The 17,737-nt window shown below is 41.3% G+C and overlaps 1 protein-coding gene across 1 annotated transcript in view; it reads left to right on the top strand.

The window, feature by feature from the left end:
* TTN (titin) overlaps positions 1–17,737 on the top strand; it is a 284,130-nt gene that overhangs the window by 92,453 nt on the left and 173,940 nt on the right. The window contains exons 67-97 of the mRNA XM_064484940.1: positions 47–328; positions 1,333–1,611; positions 1,739–2,020; positions 2,805–3,083; positions 3,197–3,484; positions 3,637–3,915; positions 4,010–4,288; positions 4,396–4,674; positions 4,791–5,078; positions 5,198–5,485; positions 6,021–6,302; positions 6,560–6,838; positions 6,956–7,237; positions 7,380–7,658; positions 7,753–8,040; positions 8,218–8,496; positions 8,594–8,872; positions 8,980–9,258; positions 9,399–9,686; positions 9,829–10,116; positions 11,401–11,682; positions 11,919–12,197; positions 12,619–12,900; positions 13,016–13,294; positions 13,815–14,102; positions 14,214–14,492; positions 14,605–14,883; positions 14,973–15,251; positions 15,825–16,112; positions 16,252–16,539; positions 16,972–17,262. Coding sequence (XP_064341010.1) covers positions 47–328; positions 1,333–1,611; positions 1,739–2,020; positions 2,805–3,083; positions 3,197–3,484; positions 3,637–3,915; positions 4,010–4,288; positions 4,396–4,674; positions 4,791–5,078; positions 5,198–5,485; positions 6,021–6,302; positions 6,560–6,838; positions 6,956–7,237; positions 7,380–7,658; positions 7,753–8,040; positions 8,218–8,496; positions 8,594–8,872; positions 8,980–9,258; positions 9,399–9,686; positions 9,829–10,116; positions 11,401–11,682; positions 11,919–12,197; positions 12,619–12,900; positions 13,016–13,294; positions 13,815–14,102; positions 14,214–14,492; positions 14,605–14,883; positions 14,973–15,251; positions 15,825–16,112; positions 16,252–16,539; positions 16,972–17,262 — 8,760 coding nt within the window. The remainder of the gene's footprint in view (positions 1–46; positions 329–1,332; positions 1,612–1,738; positions 2,021–2,804; positions 3,084–3,196; positions 3,485–3,636; positions 3,916–4,009; positions 4,289–4,395; positions 4,675–4,790; positions 5,079–5,197; positions 5,486–6,020; positions 6,303–6,559; positions 6,839–6,955; positions 7,238–7,379; positions 7,659–7,752; positions 8,041–8,217; positions 8,497–8,593; positions 8,873–8,979; positions 9,259–9,398; positions 9,687–9,828; positions 10,117–11,400; positions 11,683–11,918; positions 12,198–12,618; positions 12,901–13,015; positions 13,295–13,814; positions 14,103–14,213; positions 14,493–14,604; positions 14,884–14,972; positions 15,252–15,824; positions 16,113–16,251; positions 16,540–16,971; positions 17,263–17,737) is intronic.

The raw sequence follows: 17,737 nt of genomic DNA, 5'->3' as shown, positions 1-17,737 counted from the left end.
TTATATCTATTCTGCTGCCTCATAATCTCTTTTCTTCACTCTCTAGAACCACCGAAGTTTGTAAAGAAATTAGAAGCATTCAAAATAGTGAAAGCAGGTGACTCAGCACGACTTGAATGCAAGATAACTGGATCCCCAGAAATCAGAGTTGTGTGGTACAGAAACGAACATGAGCTCCCACCCAGCGATAAGTACAGAATGGCTTTCATTGACTCAGTGGCCGTCTTACAGATGAACTATCTTGGTACTGAGGACAGTGCAGACTTCATTTGTGAGGCTCAGAATCCTGCTGGCAGCACCAGCTGCAGTACCAAGGTTATAGTAAAAGGTAGAAACCTCTTTCTTCTGTTACTCCTTACCTGAAACCCACCTTCTTCTCCCCAGGGTATCAAAAGTTCTTCATTCTTTTACTGTCACTTTTAGATTCCATTTGAGATCACAGAATATTTTCTCAAACTAGCATTATTTCCCTTTTTAGATAATTTTTTCTTCTTAAGATTTGCTTACATGCAGCCAGTCATTCTGGGATATTTTTCTTGTGATTCCAATGCCACAGTTCTGATCACCTCAGTATATTAGCTGAGCAGTTCAAATTTGATGTCTCAGAAACACACAGAAAAAAACCAGCTGGGCATTTTAAAATTAATTTTGCCTTCAATCAGCTTATAAATATATCATCATCTTCACTATAATCTTTATCATTAAAAACAAGGAATATTTACTGCATGTATATAAGGTTCAAGCAATACAGGTTTTAACTTTACATTTACAACAGGACAGTTATATATGTTTTTTTCTCTCTGAAGAATCAGTTCCTGTTTTTTGAAATTTTATCACTGTACCTTAGTGCAAATAGTACTAGTATTTTCCAGAATCCTTGTCACAAAGTCCAAGCTTGTCATGTTGTGAGGCAGCCATTGCAATAACCACTTGTTGAAGTGGACGACTTAGATCACAGACATTGTGATAACTTCCAAAGGTCCCAGTTCTAAAGCATATACCAAAAAAATCCATCCCTAAAGTCAGGATTCCACATCTCATGCTGATCATATTGATTCATATGCTTGGGTTTGGGAGGTTTATTTGGTTTTTGTTTTGTTTTACAATTTTGCACCAGTCTTCACCGTCCAAGAGAAATTAGCAAGGCAGAGTAGACAGAATGTTGAACTGCTCATTAGGGTCTGTGGCTTCTCTGAAGCTCTTATCCCTCAACACTAACGTGCTGGACCTATTGTAGTATCTTGACTCTTTCATCCGATTTAAAAGCAAAGAAGTGAAAACATTCTATTAAGTGAAGCAGCCCAGTTCATGAAGAATTCTTATTTTTTACAGAACCACCTGTCTTTAGCAGCTTCCCTCCTGTGGTAGAAACCCTTAAAAATACTGAAGTTACTCTTGAATGTGAACTTGCGGGAACACCACCATTTGAGGTGGTGTGGTACAAAGATAAGCGGCAACTCCGAAGTAGCAAGAAATACAAGATTGCATCCAAAAATTTCCACGCAAGTATTCACATCCTCAGTGTGGACACTTCAGATATTGGTGAATACCACTGCAAAGCACAGAATGAAGTGGGAAGTGATACTTGCGTTTGCACTGTAAAATTAAAAGGTAAGCCTTACTTCCTACACGTGGCAGAAATGGCAGGAACGTGCAAAATGCTTATTTTTTTCCTCTCTCTCTCTTCCATTATCTGGGCAATCTTTTCAACAATCTCCACCCATCTTTCTCTGTTCAGAACCACCAAGATTTGTCTCCAAACTGAACAGCCTCACGGTTGTAGCTGGTGAGCCTGCTGAGTTACAAGCAACCATAGAAGGCGCCCCGCCTATTTCTGTCCAATGGCTTAAAGATAAGGAAGAAGTGGTTAGAGAAAGTGAAAACACCAGAATTACATTTGTGGAAAATGTTGCAACTCTGCAGTTTACAAAAGCAGAACCAGCTGACGCTGGGAAGTATATCTGCCAAATCAAGAATGACGGTGGAGTGAGGGAGAACATGGCCACACTGACTGTCTTAGGTTGGTATAATACGGTACAATAGTCTTGATAGAAGGAGGGGCCAAACTCTGAGATGACTTCCTAAAAGATACTAGTAAGAGTCTCCTTTTCTGAATTTTTAGAGCTATATTGATCCACACCTATTTCAAAGGTTTAGGGGAAAGGACCTAATTGACCTTGCAAACACTCTCTTTCTGTGTCTATGATCCTAACAAAAATTAGCCATCTCTTCTACTATTTTCTTGATTGATTAGCAGCTATACTATGACTGTCTTTGGTTTAAGCACGAAAAAAAATTGGGAGCCTAGCCTATGCTACAAGGAAATTTTGTTTCCAAGGTTCTAATTATTAAAACCAACGAGAACTCCAAAGATCGAATTTTGATAGGGACGGCTTGCACTGTCATCTTGGGGCATGTTACTGTTCAGTTTTGCAGTTGTTTGGATAACAGGTTGCAAAAAATTGTCTCTAGCACCTTAAAGTAGAGCAAAAATACCGAGTAATTCATAATAACATGTAGGCTTTGCTCTAAAGAGAGTCAAGTGCAAATCAATATGTCTTGTCTCATGTACATTGATTGCCTGAACTGTTTTGGAAGTCAGCTAGTGTACAAACACATTTCTTAATAATAAGTCCTATCATTTCATGGCATCGTGTAATTATGGAATCCCATTTTAAGGTCGAGAGACAGCGAGAACCCTACACTGACCCATTTTATTGGAGGAAACAATCTTAGTGAATTTGCTAGTAGAGACAAGGGAAAGGTAACAGACTTTGATGGGCGGCTGTCGCATTTTATTTCAGAGCCTGCAGTCATTGTTGAGAAGGCAGGACCGATGACAGTGACTGTAGGGGACACTTGCACTCTGGAGTGTAAGGTGGCTGGCACTCCTGAACTCTCAGTTGAGTGGTACAAGGACGGAAAGCTGTTGACCAGCAGCCAAAAACACAAATTTAGCTTCTACAACAAAATCTCTTCCTTAAAGATTCTCTCCATCGAGAAGCAGGATGCAGGCACATACACGTTCCAGGTTCAAAACAATGTGGGAAAAAGCAGCTGCACAGCTGTGGTTGATGTTTCAGGTTGGTTTCAATCTTTTCCTCGCATTTCTTAAGCACATTTCTTTCACAAGTTTTCATCTCTCACATCTCCTCTGTTCTTTCGAATCACGAGTCTCTTGCCTCTCCTCACATAGACCGGATGGTTCCTCCCTCTTTCACACGAAGATTGAAGGATACTGTTGGGGTGCTGGGTGCATCTTGCATCTTGGAGTGCAAAGTGGCTGGATCATCGCCCATCTCTGTTGCCTGGTTTCATGAGAAAACCAAGATTGTCAGTGGAGCAAAGTACCAAACCACATTTTCAGATAATGTCTGCACATTGCAGCTGAACTCTCTGGACTGGTCGGATATGGGCAATTACACATGCGTGGCTGCTAACGTTGCTGGGTCTGACGAGTGCCGTGCAGTGCTGGCCGTACAAGGTCAGTGTTAGACACTCATGCCCTTTCTTACACAATTCCTCTTTGTGGGCACATCCAGGTTGACACACATTCCAGCGTATTCTTTTTGCTTCATAGTTGCAAGTAAATTCAAAGCTGACGGGATCTTTTCATTGTCCTCCATGTCTGTGTAGAACCACCCTCTTTTGTGAAGGAGCCTGAACCTTTGGAAGTACTGCCAGGCAAAGACGTCACCTTCACAAGTGTTATTAGAGGAACCCCTCCATTCAAGGTCGGCTGGTTCAGAGGTGCCAGGGAACTGGTGAAAGGAGACAGGTGCAACATCTATTTTGAAGACACCGTGGCAGAACTGGAATTATTTAATGTCGACATAGGTCAGAGTGGGGAATACACCTGTGTGGTTTCTAACAATGCTGGCCAAACATCCTGCACTACCCATCTCTTTGTAAAAGGTTTGCTTGAGTATATTTGTTCTTCCTATTTTCTAAGTGACATCTCTGTTCGTGTTTTTACTATGTTGAACTGCTGTACTTTGTCCCTCACCAGAACCAGCTGCATTTGTGAAGAAGTTAAGTGATCACTCTGTGGAGCCAGGGAGGTCCATCATTCTGGAGAGCACCTATACTGGAACACTTCCCATTTCAGTCACCTGGAAAAAGGATGGTTTTAACATAAGACCATCTGAAAGATGCAGCATAGTCACAACAGAGAAGACTTGCATCCTGGAAATTCTGAACAGCACAAAAAGGGATGCAGGACAGTATACCTGCGAGATTGAAAACGAGGCAGGAAGCGATGTTTGCAAAGCTCTGGTATCAACATTAGGTGTGTTTCTTATTCTGTCTTAAATGACTGGCATTCGTCTAACATGAGGCTTGGTTTGTTCAGTTTTCTTTAGCTTCAGTGGCTGATTGTGAACCTTTCTTCTTTAGAACCTCCTTATTTTGTTACGGAACTGGAGCCTCTGGAAGCATCAGTGGGAGATTCGGTCTCTTTACAATGCCAGGTCGCTGGGACACCAGAAATCACAGTGTCTTGGTACAAAGGAGACACCAAGTTACGGCCAACTCCTGAATACAGGACCTATTTTACAAACAATGTGGCCACACTTGTTTTTAATAAAGTGGCTATCAGTGACAGTGGCGAGTACACGTGTAAAGCAGAAAACAGCATAGGAACTGCCTTTTCTAAGACTGTCTTCAGAATTCAAGGTGATGCTGTTATTTCAGAAATTAAGAAATTTCTTTTTTTCCTTAACTCCTTTAACTCCATGGGGAAATTTGTATTTCCTCTACTAATGTCTCAAGTGTTACTTGTCTTCCTACAGAGCGCCAGCTCCCACCTTCCTTTGCGAGACAGTTAAAGGACGTTGAGCAAACTGTTGGGTTACCAGTTACACTCACCTGTCGCTTAAACGGCTCCGCGCCCATCCAAGTGTGCTGGTATAGAGACGGGGTACTGCTACGAGATGATGAAAATCTACAGACATCGTTTGTAGATAATGTGGCAACTTTAAAAATTTTGCAGACAGACTTGAGTCACTCTGGCCAGTACTCCTGTTCAGCTTCTAATCCACTTGGGACAGCATCTTCTAGCGCACGACTGACAGCAAGAGGTTTGTTCCCACGTTCACCTTTCTCTTTTCCAGCCATGACTTCTTATTCATTGTCAAAATAGAAATGGCCAATAAAAAAGAAGAAAAAATAAACATTGCCTTCTCTTCTCATCTTCCAGAACCTAAGAAATCTCCCTTCTTTGACATCAAGCCTGTGTCTATAGATGTCATTGCTGGGGAAAGTGCTGACTTTGAGTGTCACGTTACTGGTGCTCAACCAATGCGAATCACTTGGTCAAAAGACAACAAGGAGATTCGTCCTGGAGGAAACTATACAATTACATGTGTGGGAAACACTCCACACTTGAGAATTCTTAAAGTAGGCAAAGGAGACTCCGGTCAATATACCTGCCAAGCGACCAATGATGTTGGCAAAGACATGTGCTCAGCTCAACTCAGTGTAAAAGGTATCATTACGTGGCATTTGCCAGTATTTGTTCTTTCCCATGTTGTGTCATTGTCTTTGAAAACTTGCTTTAGTTTTTATATGTTTGGGATAAACTAGATCACATTAGATCATGTGTATTAGTGTTGGAAGCAACATTAATTGAAATTCTGTTTTCTCTCTGTATTGTTTGTTAGTGTGTCTCTCAGTGTAATCTTGTCAGTGTTATTTAATTGAAGTTTGTTAAATGTGGTTTCAACTATCCATTCTTGTTTCCTTCTTTCCTTTTATATGGCATTCTGACTTACCATTTTAATCAAATACTTTGATAGTACATTAACTTATATGTTTTAGTTTATCTATCCAAACTATAAAAAACTAACTTATCAATTAAATTATCTATTAAAATATTAGAAGTTTACTTAGTAGAAAAGATAATATATTTTAGCACAAAGTTCTCAGAAACTGTGTATATTCTTAATAATAAACTAGTGTAAATAGGTATTCACAGAATCTTCAACTGCAAACATAAGCTGTTTTTTCCTTTGACTTACTAGAACCTCCAAAGTTTGTTAAGAAATTAGAAGCTTCAAAAATTGCAAAGCAGGGAGAATCCATCCAACTGGAATGTAGAATAAGCGGTTCCCCTGAAATTAAAGTTGCATGGTTCCGAAATGACAGTGAACTCCATGAAAGCTGGAAATACAACATGTCCTTCGTGAATTCTATGGCCTTGCTTACCATCAGTGAAGCCAGCACCGAGGACAGCGGGGACTATATCTGTGAGGCTCATAACGGTGTTGGGGACACCAGCTGCAGCACAGCACTGACCGTTAAAGGTTAGACACACTAAGCATTTTTCTTCCTTCTCCTCTAATTTAGATTCTTTCTCAGGAGTGTCCTGAGCTCCAAAATAAAAAGACTAGTTAAGGTGATTTGCTTGCAATTCTTAAACTGGTTTTTATGAATTGTCATTTCCTGTGTTAGAATACGCTCATTTGGTCACATCAGGCACACGATGATTCTAGACTCTAAAATTCTTTTTCATTTTTAGTAAGCAAGTGTTCTCATCATCTATCTTCTTTTTTTCTGGTAGCACCTCCTGTTTTCATCCAGAAGCCTTCCCCAGTAGGAGCCCTTAAAGGGTCTGATGTTGTCTTACAATGTGAAATTTCGGGAACTCCCCCATTTGAAGTGGTGTGGATTAAAGATCGAAAGCAAATTCGAAGCAGCAAGAAATTTAAAGTCACTTCGAAAAATTTTGATACAAGTCTTCATATCCTTAATCTTGAAGCCTCTGATGTGGGAGAATATCACTGCAAAGCTGCCAATGAGGTGGGGAGTGACACGTGTGTTTGCACTGTCAAGTTCAAAGGTTTGTATACATGGGCACAAAAACATATGCCTCTTCCTTCATCTTTTCTTGCTTGACCGATAAGGTATATGGCTGTGATGCTCACTTTTTTGTCTAACCACAAATTTCTTTCATTAGAACCCCCACGATTTGTGAAAAAGCTAAGTGACACCTCAACCCTTATTGGGGATGCTGTTGAATTACGGGCCGTAGTGGAAGGTTTCCAGCCCATTTCTGTTGTTTGGCTGAAAGATAAAGGTGAAGTCATCAGAGAGAGTGAAAACACGAGGATTTCGTTCGTTGATAACGTTGCAACCCTCCAACTTGGGAGCCCAGAAGCATCTAATTCTGGAAAATACATTTGCCAAATCAAAAACGATGCTGGAATGAGAGAATGTTCAGCAGTCTTGACTGTACTAGGTTAGTACAGCCTGAGAAAAAAATCAGGTTGAATGACCCACGATCATTCCCTACAAATGTTATTCTTACCAAATAATACATTGATTACACTCTCAGTTTGGAAGATGACTTTGTATTAAGTGCAGTATACTTCTTCTTTTAGAACCAGCCAGAATCATAGAGAAACCAGAACCCATGACTGTCACTACTGGAAACCCTTTTGCACTAGAGTGTGTGGTGACTGGAACACCAGAACTTTCAGCCAAGTGGTTCAAAGATGGAAGAGAATTATCTGCAGACAGCAAACACCACATCACATTTGTCAACAAAGTGGCTTCACTTAAAATCCCTTGTGCAGAAATGAGTGACAAGGGGTTATATAGCTTTGAAGTAAAAAACAGTGTCGGTAAAAGTAACTGCACTGTATCTGTCCATGTTTCGGGTGAGTACTGTGAGGTTTTTATGAATATATCATTTTTTCCTGGGGAAAAAAATACGGCTTCTCTTTAAACAGAAAACTCCCCTTCTCCATGTAGATCGAGTCGTGCCGCCTTCCTTCATCCGTAAGCTGAAAGACATCAGTGCCATCGTGGGGGCCTCGGCGGTTTTGGAGTGTCGAGTCTCTGGCTCAGCCCCCATTTCCGTTGGCTGGTTTCAGGATGGAAATGAGATCATTAGTGGGCCTAAATGCCAGTCCAGCTTTTCAGAAAATGTCTGTGCTTTGAATCTGAGCTTCTTGGAGTCCTCCGACACAGGCATATACACGTGCGTGGCCGCCAACGTGGCCGGGTCTGACGAATGCTCAGCAGTCCTGACTGTTCAAGGTCAGTCCGCAGGGACCAGGCTGCTCCCTGGCTATCACCTCTGCCATGTGGCTTAGCGCCCGCCTCGCGGGGGATTTCTTTATTTTGCCTTCTTGTGTTGTCTTAGTGTCCCCTTTCTTTAACTGCTCACTTGGATTTCTTGTCTCTCTTGATCTCCCCCACCCCTGGGGTATCTAGAACCACCATCTTTTGAACAAACCCCTGATTCTGTCGAAGTTCTGCCTGGGACGAGCCTCACGTTCACCAGTGTCATCAGAGGCACCCCGCCTTTCAAGGTCAAGTGGTTCAAAGGCAGCCGCGAGCTGGTGTCGGGGGAGTCATGCAGCATCTCTCTGGAGGACTTTGTCACGGAACTGGACTTGTTTGAGGTGGAGCCGTTGCAAAGTGGAGACTATTCTTGCCTCGTGACTAACGACGCGGGCAGTGCTTCCTGTACCACACATCTTTTTGTGAAAGGTTTGCTCTTTTCTCCAAATCGTGTCTCTTTTACATGTTTTCTTTCTGATTCTTTACCTGAAGATGTCAATTTTGCCCACACGTTTTCTCCTTCTAGAACCAGCCACCTTTGTGAAAAGATTGGCTGATTTCAGTGTGGAGACAGGAAGCCCCATAGTCCTTGAGGCCACATACACTGGCACACCTCCCATCTCGGTGAGCTGGATGAAGAATGAGTTCCCCCTTACACAGTCTCAGAACTGCAGTATTACCATGACAGAAAGATCTACGATCCTGGAAATTCTCGACAGCACAATAGAGGATTATGCACAGTACAGCTGCCTGATAGAAAATGAGGCTGGTCAAGATATTTGTGATGCTCTGGTGTCTGTCTTAGGTGTGTTGACAGTTACCTCTTTTCATTGCTCTCTTTTCTTTCTTTTAAAAAACATCCTCTTTGAGTTTGATTGATTGATTGATTGATGACTATCCTTTGTACCTTAGAACCACCTTATTTTATCGAACCTCTGGAGCACGTAGAAGCCACCATTGGAGAACCTGTAACTTTACGGTGTAAAGTGGACGGAACCCCAGAAATTAGAATTTCTTGGTATAAAGAACACACAAAGCTACGATCAGCTCCTGCATATAAAATGCAATTCAAAAATAATGTTGCCTCCTTAGTAATCAACAAAGTGGATCACAGCGACGTGGGAGAGTATACGTGCAAGGCTGAAAACAGCGTGGGGGCAGTGGCTTCGTCATCTGTGCTTGTTATCAAAGGTGATGATGGTTTTCTTTAACAAGTCTTGCTGTGTGTTGACAAATCCCATTTCTTAAAAACATCCCAATTTTAACGGCTTGGGACATGCTGTGGGTGTTTTCTCACTGGTAAATAAGGATCTTCTGTAACTTCTTTACAGAGCGCAAACTCCCACCTTCCTTTGCAAGAAAACTGAAGGATGTTCAAGAGACTCTTGGCTTCCCAGTTGCGTTTGAATGCCGCATCAATGGCTCAGAACCTCTTCAAGTGTCTTGGTATAAGGATGGGGTACTTCTGAAAGATGATGCTAATTTGCAAACATCTTTTGTTCATAATGTAGCAACTCTTCAGATTTTGCAAACTGACCACAGCCACGTTGGTCAGTACAATTGCTCAGCCTCTAATCCTTTTGGGACCGCTTCATCCAGTGCCAGGCTCCTTCTCTCAGGTAAGTAGCTAACACATTACCCTCTTCATCAGAAAGCAGCCTCACTGCTCCAGGCCACCAAAGGACTGGTGCCTCTTAGTTTCTGCTTCGTGTCTAGGAGCATGAAAACTGAAGTCACCATGTTGGTCTTCATTCTTTTCAGAGCATGAAGTGCCTCCTTTCTTTGATCTAAAGCCTGTATCAGTAGATCTTGCTCTTGGAGAAAGTGGTTCTTTTAAATGTCACATAACTGGAACCGCACCGATCAAAATCACTTGGGCCAAAGATAACAGAGAGATTCGCCCTGGAGGCAACTACAAGATGACTTTGGTTGAGAATACTGCCACTCTGACAGTTCTCAAAGTAGGCAAAGGTGATGCTGGGCAGTACACCTGCTACGCAAGCAACGTCGCGGGAAAAGACTCTTGTTCTGCTCATCTGGGTGTACAAGGTACTTGTTCGAGTGAAGTAGCAAGGTCTCATTTCAGTATCATAAAATGTAGGAAGAAGTGTGTGCTTACAAGATATGGTCTAGTAATGAGAAGTGATCGAATGGATCCAGGGACTTCAAAATGGGGTCAAGTTTTTTTTAAATTTTTTGTTTAAAAAAAATAAAACTGGCAAAATGTGGACTGAAGGTCCATCTTCAAAAGCTAAAAATAGAGCCTAGAGAGAGAGTGAACAAAAACTTTTCACAGAATTGCAAGAAAATCCAAGTTGGAGAGAAATTATCTTAGGACAGTGAAAGCAAGTTGTCTCGGCTGACTTATTTTCCACAGTAGATTATAAATTAGTGGATTTTGTTCCTCTAGCAGGTAGCAGAGCCCCAAATTTTCAAGCCCTTCAAGAAGAGTCAGGTTGTGTCAACTTCTTTTCCTCCACTAGCACCACTGAAGTAATAGTGGGAGCCAGGGGCTGGGGGCACATCAACATCTGACGTTACCGAAGGCAGCCATGTCTCTTGGTAGCGTGTTCATGGCTGCTGTGGTCAGAAATTAAGTACTTAATGAGCTATTGGTCTAACCCATTAGAGCATTTTTAAAGGCTTTTGTGGCGATAGTTTATAAATATCTAGAAATTAAAATGTAATTAGATTTAGCAGCCCATTTAGTCTATGACATATAGCTAATTATTTTTGTCTCCCAGAACTTCAATTTTTTGCTTCAGTTAATGAAGAAAGCATTGTTCTCCCCACTTCAAAGAGAAATTATGAAGGTTGAAGAAATATCTATTTAAGGCCTATAAGAGAAAGTGGCACTTTAAAAATATTAAGATATCTGACCCAGTTCTGCTATTCTGACTCCTCATGGTACATAACTGATACCTTTGCAGCCATAGAAAATAGACAGTCCTGCACTGGTTTACATACAAGAAAGTAACTAAACTCTCTTAATCCCTGTAAACCTCCGAATGCTTCCACCAGCAGATACATGCGCTGTCTCTGATCTCACGCTAAAGAAGTGATTCCTTTGCTCATAGGAGGATTGCACAATAAGGATTAATGTCTCTTCCTTCTTCTTTTTGTAATAATACTTGATGTGGGTGCTTAAAAAACTAAATGTATTTAATTTTAGGAATTTTCTATTTAGGTGTCACTTAGCTCTTCTTTCTTGAACCGCATCAAGTAAATTTGTTTTCTAGAGCTAAAGACCTCTTGGTTTGACTTCTCACTTCATCTTGAATTATACATGTCTTTTCCATCTCTTCCCTTGTGTTTTCTGTTTTGGTTCCATAGAACCACCCAGGTTCATTAAGAAGCTAGAACCTTCAAGAATTGTGAAACAAGATGAATACACAAGATATGAATGTAAAATAGGCGGGTCTCCAGAAATCAAAGTTTTGTGGTACAAAGACGAGACTGAACTTCAAGAGAGCAGTAAATTCAGAATGTCGTTCGTTGACTCGGTGGCTGTGTTAGAAATGCATGATGTCCGTGTGGAAGACAGCGGAGACTACACGTGCGAGGCCCGCAATGCAGCGGGCAGTGCCAGCAGCAGCACCTCCTTAAAAGTTAAAGGTCAGCTTTTACTCATCTTTGGTGTTTTTCACATTCGCCTCCTCTCTAGTTGTCCTCTCAGTTCCTGTTTGACTCTCCATCACTCTTCTAAACATTGTAAAGGATGTGGTAGAAAATTGGAAGTGATATGTTCTCTCTGTGGTGGAATGGCAAACTGACTCTTACCTGTAACTGCCTACTTAGAGAATACATCCTGATTTTCCTTCTTTCCTAACTCAATTACCTTCCAATTTTAGAACCACCCACTTTCCGCAAAAAGCCTCATCCCGTTGAGACCCTGAAAGGAGCTGATGTTCACCTTGAGTGTGAGCTTCAGGGCACACCCCCATTTCAAGTTTCTTGGCATAAAGACAAGAGGGAACTTAGGAGTGGCAAGAAGTACAAGATAATGTCCGAGAACTTCCTTACGAGCGTCCACATCCTGAACGTCGATACTGCAGACGTTGGGGAGTACCAGTGTCGAGCCACAAACGATGTGGGGAGTGACACCTGTGTTGGTTCCATCGCTCTGAAAGGTTCGAGTGGCTTCACTCTCTTCTTGCTATTTTCCTTCTCATTTCAGTGCTCTGTGGGCCCCTCAGCTATTGCTCCATCCTTTACCGTTCGTTGCCTCTCCCAGTTTTCCCTTTTTCCCTTTCCAAATCTTTTTATGTTTAGTGTGCATCCCATTTCTAAATCCTACTAAATACCCTTTCAGGCAGTTTTCCCAAGACGTTTTGACTGGATTTAGAAAGGCAGAGGGACTGAGACATTGAACTCTTTCTGCTTAATACAAACTCTAATGCATCCCTGCTCCCATTCACCAAAAATGCCTCTTCTATAAGAAGTGGAAACAATGCATGATCACTAATTAGATCCTTGAGTTCATGACTTTGAGGGAAATACTCTTCACCCCACAAATTTTAAATCCCCAATTTTGCCAATTTTTCCCATCAGCACCACCAAGGTTTGTGAAGAAGCCCAGTGATGTTTCTACCATCGTGGGTGAAGAAGTTCAGCTCCAGGCTACTATTGAAGGCGCTGAGCCAATTTCCGTGATGTGGTTCAAAGATAAGGGAGAAGTTGTCAGAGAAAGTGATGACATATGGATTTCTTACTCAGAAAACATTGCAACCCTCCACTTTTCCACAACAGAAATAGCCAACGCCGGGAAATACACCTGTCAGATCAGAAACGATGCCGGAATGCAAGAGTGTTCCACCACACTGTCCATCCTCGGTTAGTGAAAATAGAATGTCACCATGAGAACAAGAACACGCCTACCAGTACCTGTGTCTTCTTGAGTTTTTCAATGTGATTTTAACATCCGAATACAATTTGCCTCTCATTCCAGAGCCTGCAGCGATTGTGGAAAAGCCAGAATCTATCAAAGTTACCACGGGAGATACCTGTACCTTGGAGTGCACAGTCACAGGCACGCCCGAACTCACTACCAAGTGGTTCAAGGATGGAAAAGAGCTGACAAGTGACAGCAAGTATAAAATAAGCTTCTTCAACAAAGTATCTGGCCTCAAGATTATTAACGTGGCGCCCAGTGACAGCGGGGTATACAGTTTTGAGGTGCAAAACCCTGTGGGGAAAGACAGCTGCACAGCCTCAGTTCAAGTTTCAGGTTGGTTGATTGGGTTTTTTGTTTCAGTGTTATCATAGTATAGTTCCTGATTTATGTACATGTGTATGGGCAGCTTCAATTCTAAGGTGGGACGTGAGTCTGACATCCTCTGAATCAGGAAGATCAGAGGTACAATACTTGTAGAGCTAGAAGAAAGCCAAGTCCAAAAGCTCTATCCCTTTCTCTTGGAGGAGTTTCCACGATTCAAGGTAGTGGGAGTAAAACTTAACCCCTGTATAAGGAGTAAGGATACGTGGTCTCATACAATCAGTTATGTTGGAATAATTCTCTACATAATGATTCACAGCAAAGAGAAACCAAAATTCCTAACACATCAACCAGTACATCTTGTTCACTCATTCTCAAGGCTTTCCATTGTGTGAAGCCACAGGGAATTCTTTGATACCCACGCAAAAGAGCCAAGTGGATCTGGAGATATCCCATCAAGAAGACAGTAATTCTCTTTTCAAATTGTTTTATAACTGATGCCCCTTGTTTGTTTGATTTTTATCACATTCAGACCGAACTGTTCCTCCTTCATTCACAAGAAAATTGAAAGAGACCCATGGCCTATCTGGTTCCTCGGTAATAATGGAGTGCAAAGTCTATGGATCACCTCCAATCTCTGTCTCCTGGTTCCACGAAGGAAGTGAGATCAGCAGTGGGAGGAAATACCAGACCACCCTCACGGATAACACTTGTGCTCTGACTGTGAACATGCTGGAAGACTCAGACGCTGGTGACTACACGTGCATAGCTACCAACGCAGCTGGTTCTGATGAGTGCAGTGCTCCTTTGACTGTGAGAGGTCAGTTAAAACTACAGCAAAACAGAACTGCATTTTGTTACTGATTAACCGTTTTTAATCATCAAAATTCAAAAGTATTAAGCTTTTTCTGGTATGTGCTTTTTTGTTTAGAACCACCATCTTTTGTTCAGAAACCCGAGCTCATGGATGTTTTGACTGGAACCAATGTAACTTTCACAAGCATTGTGAAAGGAACACCCCCTTTCAGTGTCAGCTGGTTCAAGGGTAGCAGTGAAATAGTACCAGGGGACAGATGTAATGTGTCTTTGGAGGATTCAGTTGCTGAACTGGAGCTGTTTGATGTAGATGCATCACACAGTGGAGAATATACCTGCATCGTTAGTAACGAAGCCGGCAAAGCTTCTTACACGACACACCTACACGTGAAAGGTTTGTTTGACCGCTGTCCTGCATTTTTTCAGTCGTGTACATGCAGCAACAGACCTGTCCGTATCTGTGTGTATATGTGCTTGACTTCATGTTTTCAATTTCTCTACTCTAGCTCCAGCCAAATTTGTAAAGAAGCTCAATGATTACAGCATAGAGAAAGGAAAACCCCTGATCCTAGAAGGCACATATACTGGAACTCCTCCCATTTCAGTCACATGGAAGAAAAATGGCATAAACATAGCTCCTTCCCAGAGGTGTAATATAACCACAACGGAAAGATCGGCAATTCTGGAAATTCCAAGTAGCACAGTTGAGGATGCAGGACAGTACAACTGCTACATTGAAAATGCTTCTGGGAAAGATTCCTGTTCAGCACAAATACTGATCCTAGGTTTGTTATGATTGTACTTTCCTATATTTATGCATAAATAACCATACCAGCGTGTCTCCTTCGTAACTGATTCCCTCTCTTGGCTACAGAACCACCATATTTTGTCAAGCAATTGGAGCCTGTGAAGGTGACGGTTGGAGATTCTGCCTCTTTACAATGTCAACTTGCTGGGTCCCCTGAAATTGCAGTGTCCTGGTTTAAAGGAGATACAAAATTGAGACCCACTGCTACCTACAAAATGCATTTTAGGAATAATGTTGCTACACTGGTTTTCAACCAGGTCGATACTAATGATAGTGGTGAATATATATGCAGAGCTGAAAACAGTGTGGGAGAAGTTTCTTCATCAACTTTCCTGACTGTTCAAGGTGATTGCAATATTTTTGAAAATGAACAAATGTATGTTTCTTTTGAACAGTATTTAAAAAATCTGGCGAGGGTCTTCTTTTCAGGACAGTCTTTCAAAATGCAAAATTTTCTGCTTAAGTAATTCTGTCTACAAGTTAGGAGCTTATCTTTTTCTATCACCTTTATGGAGAGAGATAAAATGACTAATCTTCAGTTGGAAGGATCATGTCATCATTTCAAGAAAAATGAGTAATTGTATTTTTTAAATTCCACCCTATGCGTGTCTCATTCAAATTGCTAGAAAGCAATCTAAAAGTCAGAATCTGCCACATATTGGAGATGTGCCTTAAACCAATCAGTTTCTTTATTGGCTTACATATTTTTATACCTACCATGCATCAGGGTGGCCTCAGAGTGAAACTTTTGCTCCAGAAATTTACCTGCTTTTCCTTGTGGCCAAGTTAATTCAGGAGATGTGAATACCGCCTAATAGTTTTATAAAAATCCCGTTATCTGTATAACAATAATTGTGAGAATATTCAGCACATTGAAAAAGTCCAGAAGCATTCATTACTTAATTTCCATTCCTACAGAACAAAAGCTTCCACCATCATTTTCTCGACAACTGAGAGATGTTCACGAAACGGTCGGGCTGCCCGTTGTCTTTGAGTGCGCCATCAGTGGATCGGAACCTATCTCGGTGTCTTGGTTTAAAGATGGCAGGCCATTGAAAGATGGCCCCAATGTACAAACATCATTTTTAGACAATGTAGCCACTCTCAATATTTTCCAAACAGATCGGAGTTTTGCAGGCCAGTATTCCTGCACGGCTACAAATCCTATAGGTTCTGCTTCTTCCAGTGCCAGACTTGTTCTCACAGGTTTGTGGATTCTTAAACTTCTGTTTCTGTAATTACATTTTTTTTATAGCCAAATTTGAAATTAGGGAAGGAGGATGTGTGTAGATGGGGACGATCAAGGTCTGGAGCCTGCAACCTTGTCTTTCTGCTCTCCTCTTAGAGGGGAAGAACCCACCCTTCTTCGACATCCCTCTTGCCCCTGTGGATGCTGTGGTGGGAGAGAGCGCAGACTTTGAGTGCCACGTTACTGGGACACAGCCAATAAAGGTCGCCTGGGCCAAAGACAACAGAGAGATACGAAGTGGCGGAAACTACCAGATCAGTTACCTGGAAAACAGTGCCCATCTGACAATCCTGAAAGTAGACAAAGGAGACTCTGGCCAGTACACCTGCTATGCTGTCAATGAAGTGGGAAAGGACTCCTGCACAGCTCCGCTCAATATAAAAGGTACCTTGGTATATCATATCCGAAGGGTGCAGTTTTTATTAGGACAAATGATATTTATGGCATTTTAAAACAAATGACATAAAAATGTTTCAAAGGAAATAAGTTTCTCTAGAGAAAAAGTGATCTTTTTAAAATCTGTATTTCTCTAAAAGTTTTATATATCCTACATAGCACTAAGACCACCCTCCCTTTTTCTTTTAACAAATAACTGATTTTGTAAATGGCCATAAATTATTCTTATCATTTATCCTATAAATCAAAGAATAATCTTGTGGAAGGAGGCCAAAATGTTAAGGAACGTACACTGATACACTGTATTTGATTGATCAGCTTTGACTTTGAACTAAAAATATGACTTCTCTTTCTTGGAAAACTTCCTATTAATAACCTACTTTTGGATTCCGTTTCATATATCCTTGAACTTTCTTACAGAGCGGCTCATCCCACCGAGTTTCACTAAAAAACTTTCGGAGACAGTAGAAGAAACAGAAGGGAATTCTTTCAAACTCGAGGGCCGTGTTGCTGGCTCCCAGCCTATAACTGTTGCCTGGTACAAAAACAATATAGAAATCCATCCAACACCCAACTGTGAAATCACCTTCAAGAACAACGCACTTCTGCTGCAAGTCAGGAAGGCGGGCGTGGGCGACGCTGGTCTGTACACGTGCAAAGTGTCAAACGATGCAGGCTCTGCTCTGTGTACATCTTCAATCGTCATCAGAGGTGAGTCACTTTCACAGCCCCCAGACGTTGGGTTTTCCTTTCCTGCCTGTTAGACAGTTGTGTGTGTTTGTTCTGACATCTTAACCCAGTAAGTTATAACAGATATAAATCTATATTATTTAATTGATTTGCCACAATTGCACATATTTAATAAAAATATGTATTATTTGTAATATAATTACGTGGCCCAGCAAAGTAGTATCATATAATAAATGGACTGTATCTTAGCTTGTAAATCATATCCTAAAATTTTCTCAGGTAGTTAGAAGTCTAAGTCTACTTTGAAATTCATGCATAAGTGACATATAAATTTTTATGAAGCACATTTGTTTTGAAATTTAAAAAAATTTTATCATTGAATATTGCATTAGCTTTGCTTATTATGAGTTCTATCACATTCTGAAACATTCTCTTTTCTAAGGATATTTCTCCAGGATTACTGTCTGACATGTATTGCCCAAAGCTTTTAGCCTGT

Source organism: Camelus dromedarius, chromosome 4 (assembly GCF_036321535.1).
Source record: "Camelus dromedarius isolate mCamDro1 chromosome 4, mCamDro1.pat, whole genome shotgun sequence".
NCBI classification, from domain to species: Eukaryota; Metazoa; Chordata; class Mammalia; order Artiodactyla; family Camelidae; genus Camelus; species Camelus dromedarius.
This window is presented reverse-complemented; position numbering and strand designations above follow the sequence as displayed.